Source organism: Sarcophilus harrisii, chromosome 3 (assembly GCF_902635505.1).
Source record: "Sarcophilus harrisii chromosome 3, mSarHar1.11, whole genome shotgun sequence".
Classification (NCBI taxonomy): Eukaryota; Metazoa; Chordata; class Mammalia; order Dasyuromorphia; family Dasyuridae; genus Sarcophilus; species Sarcophilus harrisii.
The window spans coordinates 234,333,431-234,345,431 of record NC_045428.1 but is presented as its reverse complement, the minus strand read 5'-3'; the positions used below and the strand labels follow the sequence as shown (position 1 = coordinate 234,345,431).

At 33.9% G+C, this 12,001-nt stretch overlaps 1 protein-coding gene across 3 annotated transcripts in view; it reads right to left on the bottom strand.

Moving 5' to 3' along the window:
* Window positions 1-12,001, bottom strand: part of HSF2BP (heat shock transcription factor 2 binding protein) — a 97,144-nt gene that overhangs the window by 83,285 nt on the left and 1,858 nt on the right. For all 3 annotated transcript variants that reach the window (XR_004232919.1, XM_031959216.1, XM_031959217.1), the window contains exon 2: window positions 32-179. Coding sequence is in view for 2 of the 3 variants with exons in the window: in XM_031959216.1 (XP_031815076.1) it covers window positions 32-179 (148 nt within the window). In the remaining variant the exon portion in view is untranslated. The remainder of the gene's footprint in view (window positions 1-31; window positions 180-12,001) is intronic.

Sequence of the window (12,001 nt, the reverse complement as noted above, 5' to 3'; positions counted from 1 at the left end):
ATCACTGCCACTTCTATAAGATGGGACTTACTTGTTTCTACAACATCCAATCTCTGGAAGTTCTCCAAAATTTCCCCATTCAGTATTTTGGGTAAAAAGTCTCGTAACTGCATCACTTCTGTTGTCAACCGTTCTAGGTCTCTCTTTCTGACTTGAACAAATTCTTCCTTAGGATCTACCTATTAAAAGATAAAACAGGGAATTTCTAATCAAAGTGTCAGAGTGAATAAAAGCAGAACAGTATTAACCCAATATATATAATACTCAAGAAAAGATAAAACAAAAGAACATCAATTTGAATAATGATTAAGAAATAAACTATAAGTAAGTACCACCCTATATTAGCATAAGTGAACATTCAGAAGTCTGCTGACACTAAAAAGCAGAGCATATAAATTGGATAAGGCAAACATAGCAATGAGAGACTCCCAACTCCCACAGCCTCAGAATGTTCCAATTCGAAGTCCCCAAATGCAGAAACTAGAAGATCTTGGAAAGTCCCAGGCAGAGCATGAACAATCCAGATTCCTGGATCAAAAGACCCATCAAACAGAGATGGGAGATAGAAGAGCAACAAACCTTTACAAAGAAGGTGATTAATCTACTCATCCTGGTGGTTCACAAAATTTACATGTACTTATCCAAGTTACCACTGAAAGCCTAGGAGAGCTTAGCACTCTGTACCATGAGGCTGTTAGTGAGCTTAGGAATTGCAACTTTCTGGGCACAGCAAACACCAATAGAAGGTCCAGCAATTAAAAATGAGACAATACCAATGTAGAGGAAACAGGGACCTAAACAATAGCAATCAGAACTAGCCCTGACAAAAAGCCCCATTTGGAGAAGTAAAGCTAGAAATATAAATATAAGATGCCTATGACAAAGATATTTTATAGATCCAGTGACATCCAAGACATGTCAATAGGAAGAAAGTAACACAGAAATTACCAAGAAGAGCCTCAGATAAATTTACAATTTAGTCACAAGTTCTATTAAAATTTCTACAAGAGATGAAATGATAAATAAGAGTATATCATAAATTAGAAATAATTTAGAAGAAAAAACAGTTTAATATAGGAAAGACATAATATATTATTAAATATAATAATATAAACAGGAAAAATATTTAAAATGCTAATAAAAATAACAGCATGAATTGGGCATAAAGGTTACAGTCTTCTTATATTTAATATTTTTCTCCCTAAATGGGGGGGGGGGGAGATCATGAATGGAGAAAATGAATTGCAAAAACAAGGAAGGAAGGAAGGAAGGAAGGAAGGAAGGAAGGAAGGAAGTGAAGAGAGGGACAGAAGGAAAGCCAGAAGGTAGGAAAGGAATGGAGAGATAAAGGGAGGTAGAAAAGGAAGGAGGGAGAAAGAAAAAGGAGGAAAGGAGGGAAAAGGAGAAGATAGAAGAAGAAAAGGAGGGACGTATGGAGAAAAGGAGGGAAGGAGAGGAGGAAGAGAAAGAAAGAGAGAAGAAGGGAAGGTGGGAAGAAGGAAAGAAGAAAGAAAGGAAGGGGAAAAGAGAGGGAAAAGGGTAGGGAAGGGGGGAGGGAGGGAGGGAGGGAGGAAGGGAAGAAAAATACAAATGTGGATAGCATGCTTCATATGAATCCTGTGAAAATATAATTGGATCTTTGTGTTGATGAGAGTACCTAAATCTTTCCAAGTTGTTTGTCTTTCCAATATTTTTGGTATTATATAAATTGTTCTTACTTCCCTTTGCATCTGTTCATACAAATCATCTCAGGCTTTTCTGAAATCCCCTTCATTATTTCTCACAAAATAGTAGTATTCTATAACATTTATATGCTATAATTTGTTGAGCTATTCAATCAGTAAACATTTAAGTGCCTACTATGTGACAAACACTAAGCACTGGGTGTATAAAAAGATAATCCATGTCCTCAAAGAATCTACAATCTAACAGGGGAGACAACATGCAAACAAATTTATACAAAGTAAACTACATACAAAATAAATGGAAAATGATTAACAGAATAAATGTTGGGCAAGGCCTAAAGTAAAAGATGGGATTGTATTTGACATTCAAAGGAAGCCAGAGAGATCAATAGAACAGAAAAGGGAGAACATTCCAGGAATGGGAAACAGATAAAGAAAATGACCAGAGTTGAGAGATAGAAGTGTAAGAAATTGTTAAAGAAAGAAATGGAGTGTCTTGCTTGTGGAACAGCATTTTTTCATTTTTCTTTTTTGGTCAATTTAGCCAGTCTGGCTATGGTCAGGTACCATATGGTACCTGAGTTATTTTAATTAGCATTTTTCTTTCATTGTTGCTGTTGTTCAGTAGTTTTTAATCATTTCCAACTCATGATCCCTTTTGGAATTTTCTTGGCAAAGATACTTAAACAGTTTGTCATTTCCTTCTCCAGCTCATTTTATAGATAAAGCAATTAAAGCAAAGAAGTTTCCTTACTTGCTTACAGACACATAGCTATTAAGTGTCTGAGGCCAAATCTGAAATCAAGATGAGTCTTTCTTTCTCTAGACGCAGCACCCTATTCACTGTGCCATCTAGTTGAAAATAATCCCTTTCTATTTCTGGGTATGTATGACTCAGTATGTGGTCACAGATGACTAATTAACTAGTTGCCTCAATGGCATAGTGGAGGAGTCAGAATACTCCCTATTCTTCATTGTTACTTTCAGAATTTTCCTTCCACCACCCTCCCCCAGAAACCTGGTTTTTTTGTTGTTGTTGTTGTTGTTGTTTTTGAGGTCTTTGCTATCTTAATTCTTAACCCAATCCTAATCATTGCATCTATTATCTATTTACTCCTAGGACATTCTTCTCTCAATGAATACAATGACTAGTTTATAGTCTTTCTCTTCATGAGATCTATTTTAATACCAGAGAATTTCAGCACACGTACTGATGACCCTTCAACTACATTTAGTTCCTAAATGTAATTAAATACTATGACCTAACTACTCCATTCCATCTCAGCTCCACGTAAGGAACAGTATTGATCTCGATCTCTACTTTTCTGTGTATGAATTCTAAAATTCCTCTATCTAATTATAATCTTTTATTATTGCATCTTTTCCTGTTTTTTACAATACCTATGATTGTGATCCTATATTCTCAACTCCTCTCAGTTCTTTTTCCAGGCCATCACCGCACGAAATTATATACTTTTCTCCCTTCCCTATCTCAACCCATGATGAACCAAATTAACTTTACACTATCCTTTATTTGTAAATTTCTGGTCCTCTTGCTTTATTACTGATGATATCCTACCTACCTTGTGTTGCTCCTTTGTTACTATTATTGTATTGCTGAACACTGTTAGAGAAAATAAAAAGATTGTATTGATTCAATCCACTACAAATTTGTTACCTAATTTCTACTGAGCCCTCACTATAGTGAGGAAATCCTTCTACTTTTCTCTGATCTATTCACTATCTCATTTTACAGATGCTTTTCAGATCTTTTATTTTTATATATAAGGCTCCCACAACAATTCTTTCCATAGATTTCACCTTATGCTTCACAGAAAAAAAGCTGGGCCTAAGAGCATTCCCTGCAACCCTTTTCCTCATCTCAAATCACTCAAAACACCTTTCTCCATTATCTTTTCCTTCACTCTGATTTCCACTGAAGTGGCCCTTTTTGTCAAGTCATATCCCTCCCTCAATATACACCATGTCATTTCAGCTATGTCTGACTTCATGACTCCATTTAAGGTTTTCTTCTAAAATAGTTTGCCATTTCCTTTTCTAACTCATTTTACAGATGAGCAAAGTAAAATAAACAGAATTAAAATAACTTGCCCAAAGTCACACAGCTAGCATATGAGGCCAGATTTGAATTCATGAAGAGGAGTGATCCTGAATCTAGGCCCAGGACTCCATCCACTATTCAACTATTTCTCTAATTATTAGTAATTTAAAGTATTTTTCATGTGGCTATTGATACCTCGGATTTCTTCCTCTTTCTTCCTCTATCCTTTGATCGTTTATCAATTGGAGAATGTTTCTTAATTCTTTTAAAGGTGAATCAATTCCCTATATATCTTAGAAATAAGACCTTTCTCTGAGAAACTTGCCACAGATTCCACCCATTTCCTATTTCTACTCTAATTTTAACTGATTTTATTTATGCAAAAATATTTTAATTTTAGATAATTAAAATCGTCCATTTTACTTTCCATAAATCTACTTCTTATTCAGTCAAGAATTCTTTTTCTATCCATAGATCTGATAGGTAATCTCTTCCACATTCCTTTAATTAGGTTATAATGTTCCCCTTTATATCTAAATCATGTATATATTTGGAGCATATCTTGGTAAAAATTAAGTGTTTAACTATACCTAGCATATTTTGGATTATTTTCCACTTTTCCCAAGAGATTTAATTTTTTTTCCCCAATAGTTAATAGTTGATCTATTAGATGGAATCTTTGGGTTTATCAAACACAGAGCTCATTTGTTTCTGTATAATGTGTATCTAATTTGTAGTTTGTCTTTCATTTTTTATATAATTCTAATATAGATCCTTCATTCATTCAGGTTTGGTTTTGTTGTTTTGGTTTTTTTTTTTTTAGCAAGGCAATTGGGGCTAAGTGACTTGTCCAGGGTCACACAGCTGGTTAAGTATTAAGTATGTGAGGCCACTTTTAAACTCAGGTCCTCCTAACTTTAAAGCTGGTGCTCTAGCCACTGTACCATCTAGCTGTCCCTTATATGCTAATATAGATCCTATTCTGGTCCTAATATAAACTCATCCTGGTTATAGTATATGGTCTTTGTGACATATTGCTGTGATTTCCTTGTCAATTAAAATTTTTTGCATCAAAATTAATTAGGAAAATTTGTAACTTTCTATTTTGACACTCCCTAGTTTAGGTATCAAAAACATATTTGTGTCATCAAAGACACAAAGAGTTTGATAGGGCCCCTCTTTATCAATTTTTTTCCAAAAAGTTCATGTAGTATTTGAATTTTTCTTTTAATGTTTGGCAGAATTTGCCACAAATCCATCATTTTTATTTTGGTTTAGTTTTTCCTCTGGGAGTTTATTTATGGCTTGTTCAATTTCTTGTTCTATTATTCTTAATGATTTATATTTTCCAAGCATTTAGATTGTCAGATCTATTAGCACATAGTTGAGCAAAAATAGTCATAAAAATTGATTTTATTTCTTCATTAGCTGTGAATTTATTTTCATTTTTGAAATGGCAATTTTTTTTATACAGGTAATTGGCTTTCTTTCTCTTCTAAATCTTCAATCTGTATCAACTCACCCAATCTTTACAAATACTCCTACAAGTATCCTTATCTTTAAAAACAAAAAACAAAAAAAAAACCCTTATTTGATCCCTTCATTCCCACTAGACATGGTCTTATAATTCTTCTCCTTTTTATGAGAAAAATATCTCTAATAAATATTTGTATTTTCTCTTTTCTAAATACTACATTCTGGCCTCTTATCTCATCAATCAACAAACTTCTCTCCAAAGATATATTCCCCAAATTGTAAAGTCTTTTTCTGTCTTCATCTTTCTTAATTTCTCTTTTGACTCTCAAACACCCTCTTTTGATGATACCTTCTCCTAACTGTCTGACTACTTCTCAGGTAGCATTACTTAACTGTCCTCTAGATCGAACTCACTCACTACCCCAACAAGGGTAATTCCTGGTCATCTTGTCTTGTCTTTCTATACTGTACCACTTAATGACCTCATCAGTTCTCAGGAGTTCAATGATGAGTTCCACATGGATAATACATGAATCAAAGAACAACGAAGATAGAAAGATCTTCTGGGGCTGAGTTGATTCAGGTTACAAAAGCTTTTTTTTTTTTTAAGGTTTATTTTTATCCTACAGGTAAGAAAGCAACCACTGGAGTTGATTGAAAGGGAGAGTTACATGAACAAATTCATGCTTAAAGAAAAGCCACCCTGTGTGACCCTGGGCAAGTTACTTAGCCCCAATTGCCTCAGTAAAAGAAAAAGAAAAAGAAAAGCCATGTGGAGTTGTGAGTTGTATCCATATATACTGGAGTTGTGAGAAACTTGGAAAAAAATTAGTGATCATTATGATAACTAGGTAAAAAGTGATGAGAAGCTGAAATAAAGTGGTAACTCTTGAGTTAGAAGCAGTTAGAACTGAGAGACATTGGGGAGGCAGAAACTGTGCAACTGATTTTGATGCATGGGGTGAAAGAAAATGAGGAGTCCCAGATGACACGGTAAACAAGGGAGCTATGCAGCAATTTCACTTAAATGCCACACATTGTTAAGTGTTTCTACCTCTGAGTGTACTGAAATTTCAGTTAGCATTTCTTGACCTCAGACATCTTTCTCTCTTGGAACCATCCTACTTATCTTGCTAACTATGAACAATTTTTCTCTAAATTCCTTCAAGTAAATCCAAATGATTACAGCCCTTATTCTTTTAGAAAAGATTAAAAGATACTAACAAAGGACAATGTATTTGGTCAATTCAGGAAAAATGATAGTAACAAGCAAAGTTAACAGAAATAGTTGTGAATTAGCTAAGAAATTTAGTAAATGGGTATATATTCCAGCACACACACAGAAATAATAGCACTTGCCTTCATTAATATCATTTAGCCGCTAAGTCTACATTACAAGCACTGTTTACAATTCAGACATTTTCTTGTGCTGAATACAGAAATAATGTATTAAAAAATGACAATAATGAAGGCTTATACAAGAGATCATAAGAAATACTATTTGTGTGTATTCTTAAATAATTTAATATTATTTTACAGACCATACATTGATGACTTTTTTCATCATCACAAATTACATAACTGTAAGTTAAATTAGATTAGTCAAATTGCACATGAAATAAATTAATTATAAATATATTTTTAAAGTATTTAAGCCATTTTGCAAGTATTTTTCCCACTTAAACACTGTTATCATTCTGTTGTTTTCAGTCATGTCTGACTTTTCATGATCCTATATGGGATTTTCTTGGCAAAAGTAATGGAATGGTTTGCCATTTTCTTCTCCAGCTCATTTTACATATGATAAAACTGAGGCAAACAGGGATAAAACTTAGACTTGAGTAACTTGTTTTTCACCTATTTTCCAAATACAGAAAAAGAAAAAGCTTAATATTTATTTCAATATCATTTGGTGATCTTTTTAATGGTATTTTATTTTTCCAGACACATGCAAAGATAGCTTTTAATATCCACATTCGCAAAACTTTGTATTCCAGATTTTTCCTTTCTCCTCCCCCCTTTCCTTCCCAGAACAGCAAACAATCTGATATAAGTTATATGTGTGTAATTCTTCTAACCATATTTCATGACGCTGAACAACAACAACAACAAAAAATACCAGATCAAAAGGTGAAAAACAAGCAAACATACATCATTATTATCAACAATAACAACAGGTGAAAATACCATGCTTTGATCCACATTCAAGCTTCTGGATTATGGATGGATATCCATATGGATAGCTGGATATGGGTGGCTCTCTCCATCACAAGACTATTTGGAATTGCCTTGAATCACTTCATTGTTGAAGAGAACCAACTCCATCACAGTTGATCATCACATAATCTTGCCATTACTGTGTACAATATTCTCTTGGTTCTGCTCACTTAACTGGACTATTAATTTTTTCAAGGAGTATAAACTTTCTAATTAGACTGGGCTGCTAGGCCCTGCTCCCCAACTCCCACTTCCCCTACTCCCTGCAGTGCATGCTGCTATCTGAATCAAACTTGATACTTACTTAGAACAAAAAATGTGTATCATTTATTATAATTGTGTGGTTTCCTTTAACAGTTTTTGAATGCGAAAAATACTCATTCAGATTTTCCAAAATATATTTTTTCTTCTAGTCCTAAGGGATAAGATTTCTAAAATTATACTCCTTGTATCTTATTCTACCATACGTATTTTGGTATAAGTTTTAAAAAAAAGTCAAGAATAATAGTCAGCCCTATAATATGTGGCCTATGTGGATGCAGTTAAAAGTGACCACTGAAATCTCAACAATGTATTCTCCCTATGAGCAAACCAAATAAAATGGAAAAATATAAAAAAGAATGTACATTTTTCTCTATAAAGATTATCCATAACAGAACATTTTGCAAGGGTCAATGCTGAAAAATTACCCATACATATATCTTGTAAATAAAAAGATTATCCATGGTCCAAATATAGTTCGATAATTTTTTTTCTAAGAAGTGAAATGTTTCTCATATTTCTTATTACTGTGCATATTCCTCTTTGCATTTTTCTGGATATATGATTTTAAGAAACTCATACATGATGATAAAATGAGCATAAAAACTATACAGTTTTTTGGTATAATATTTAAAATGATGAGCAAGTTATTGGGAGAAAAAAACAAGTTTTAAATAAACATTTGAAGGTGTTAAAAATCACTAATAATGAAAGAAATACATATTGTAACAACTGAGATATTTCACTGAGAACTATCAGACTGACAAAAAAAGATTTTAAAATTCAATGTCAGCAGAGCTGTGGAAAAAATGCTGGTGGAGGTATAAACGTACTTTTGAAAAGCAGTAAAAAATGTTCAGGCCCTTTATGCCTCAGAGATTTTACTATTAGGTTTTATACCCTAAAAACTTATAAATATTTAAGAAGACCTATATCTATTAAAATATTCAGAGCAGCACTATTTGTAATAGCAGAAAGCTATAAATAAACTGTGAATCCAATAATTTGGGAATGGGTGAAAATTTTGGAGATAATTTGAGGATACTGATTCCAATTCTGAAAAAAAGTTCTGCTGTAGGTAAAACGTTATCAAACAATAATCGCATGCTACAGAGATATTTTTCATGAAAGGAACAGTCAATTAAGTGGCAAACTTCATTGTCTTATTTTAAGAAACTGCTACAGCTACCCTAACCTTCAGCAACCACCACCCTGATTAGTCAGACAACCCTAAATTGGATAGAAGACCCTCCACCAGCAAAAAAGATTATGACTTGTTGCCATAGTTGCTCAGAGATGATTAAAAGTTTTTAGCAATAAAATATTCATAATTAAAGCATATACATTGTTTATTTAAATATAACACAGTTAATAAATTGTGCTATAAACATAGCATTTATATTCACTGGGAAGCCAAAATATTCATGACTCACATTATTGCAATATCTGTTTTACTGTGGTGGTATGGAACCAAACCTGCAGTATCTTCAATGTATGTCTAGAGAATGGAAGAACAAGAACAAGTCTGATGGCACTGAAGAGGTAGTAAAGTTTGATGTGGTACAGCTCTTAAGGAGGATGTAATAATGGCCCTGGGGCAGTCAGGCCTTAAGACTGATGTAGTTGGAGATGATGTGTTACTCTGGAGAGGTATACTTGAAACAAAGCATTAACTCAGTGGAATTGATAAAACAAGGTTTATCTAGTTTAGCATGGTGATTAATAGTTCTCTAGTTCAGTATGATTGATTTAATCTTACAACAAGGTATTAACTCAGTGGAATTAAAATAATGATTCTCTAGTTTACATGTACTTAGTACTTAGCATATAGTTCTACAAGCTGATACCTATTCTACACGACTGACACCTATAATGATGTATAATAGAGTATATGAGAGCCAACAAGGACTGGAAGAGAGACATTTCAACTTCATCAGCCTTGTGGTGGCTTTCCTGTTTCCTCCACTGAAACCAAGACCCATTCTGGAGGACCTCTAGAAAGCTTGCAGAGCCCCAAATGAAGGAGACAGACTGTGAAGAAGACAATAAAGACTTTTAGACTTTATCCCTGACTATTCTCATGGTGATTACTCTGCTAAAACAAAGGCTGGGCCCAAGACTTCCAGAAAGTTAACCAGAACATTATAACTAGGTAATGTAACAATTGATTTAATTGATCCATTTCTTATTGTTGGGGCTCAAGGGGAACTCCAACATTTGTGGAGTTCCAGATTGGTGACAAGAGGTATCTCAAAAGAATGTGTAGGCTCAGACCAATCTCCAAGTCAAAGGGCAAAGTTTATCATAATTGCAATGCCAATTAAAGTAGGCTAAGTTCTAAAAGAAGTTAGCAAAGAACCAAGAAGCAGGAAGGTAAATTTATAAAGAAAAATTAGGGAGATCAATGGAGCAGTAATGAACTGAACTAGCTACTCCCAGCAAAAGAACTCTGGGAGATGACTAAGAACCATTACATAGAATTCCCAATCCCTATATTTTTGCCTGCCTGCATTTTAATTTCCTTCACAGGCTAATTGTACACTATTTCAAAGTCCAATTCTTTTTGTACAGAAAAATAACGGTTTGGACATGTATACTTATTTTGTATTTAATTTATACTTTAATATATTTAACATGTATTGGTCATCCTGCCATCTAGGGGAGGGGGTGGGGGAAAGAAGGGGATTGGAACAAAAGGTTTGGCAATTGTTAATGCTGTAAAATTACCCATGCATATAATTTGTAAATAAAAAGCTATTTAAAAAAATAAAATAAAACATTACTCTGAGCTACTCAGTTTTAGAAGTAAAAAAAAAAAAAAAAAAGAAAAAAAGAAAAAGAAAGAAATTAGGGAGATCAGGTGCTTCATGTCCTTGATATGCTAATTTTATGGTTTAGAGGTAGAGTTGAGAAGTGGTCTGATTCTGACTTTGTGAGCAAATTCAGGACCCATAGTTCTCTGGGCAGAGGTGGGGGTAGGAAGGAGGGACCTTCCTTCCAAAGATATTTTTAAGCCTGAAACATCCCTGGGTTATGTGCCAGACACCCAATTTTGTTCTGGGCCTGTATTAACTTTTAGCCCCTCATTATTGTTTTTTGTTAGTTTCAGAAATCCTGTTATCACAGACCAACAAGCTGTTATCTGCCAGCCAGCAATATTTGTGGCTTTAGCATCCTGGTCGTACAGAGTAAATTGAAGCAGGATAGCCTAAGGGAAAGAAACATCATCTCCAACTATATCACACCCAAGGTCAGCTGGTCCCAGTGTCATTGCTACATCCTCCTCAGCATGTTATCTTCCCAATTAAAAAAAAAAAAAGTCCCAATGAATCTCACCAGATATATATATAATTGATGTAATATATCATCATATATTATGCAATATTTATGGCTCACCCACAACACAGTGAACTTTAGTAGACTTCACATATTCCCTATTATCTATGTACCATTTTGTCCAGAAAGCAGTTTGTGGCACTGAGCATCAAGTACTAGTGAATAGAGTGGGTGACACAAAGAATTACATTGACACAATATGAAGGGAATCAAGAAGTCATTGACCATATGGTCCAACAATACCTGAAAAAAGTTCATATTATAAACACGTATGACAAAAGGTCATACATTTTGTTTGAAGACCTTTTAGAAGTAAATTCTACCATCTTATCACACTTTTAAAAAACAATCCCTTGTGGCTTTTTTCAATAATGAGATGATTGATACCAGTTCCAATGATGTTGTAAGGAAAAGAGCCATCTACACCCAGAGAGAGGACTATGGGGACTGAATGTGGATCACAACATAGCATTTTCATTTTTTATTGTTGTTTGATTGCATTTTGCTTTCTCTCTCATTTTTTCCCCTTTTGATCCGATTTTTGTTGTGCAGCAAGATAATAGTATAAATATGTGTGTATAGGATTTAACATATATTTTTAACATGTTTAACATATATTGGATTACTTGCCATCTAAGGGTTAGAGAAAGGGGGGAAATTAAGAACACAATGTTTTGCAAGGGTGGATGTAGAAAAATTATAACTGAGTATGTTTTGAAAATAAAAAGCTTTAATAAAAAAAATTAAAAACTTAATTTGCCTCTTTGCAACTTCTACCAGCCTAGAGACTCTGCCCTCCCAAGCTCTGCCCTCTAGGACCAAACTGAAAAAAAATCTAACCCTTCCTAACAACCTTTCAAATACTTGCATTATCATGTCTTCCTTGAATCCTCTTCTTTAAATATCCCAAATTCTTTCAACAGCTTGTCATATGACATGGACTCAAAACTCTTTAGTATTACAT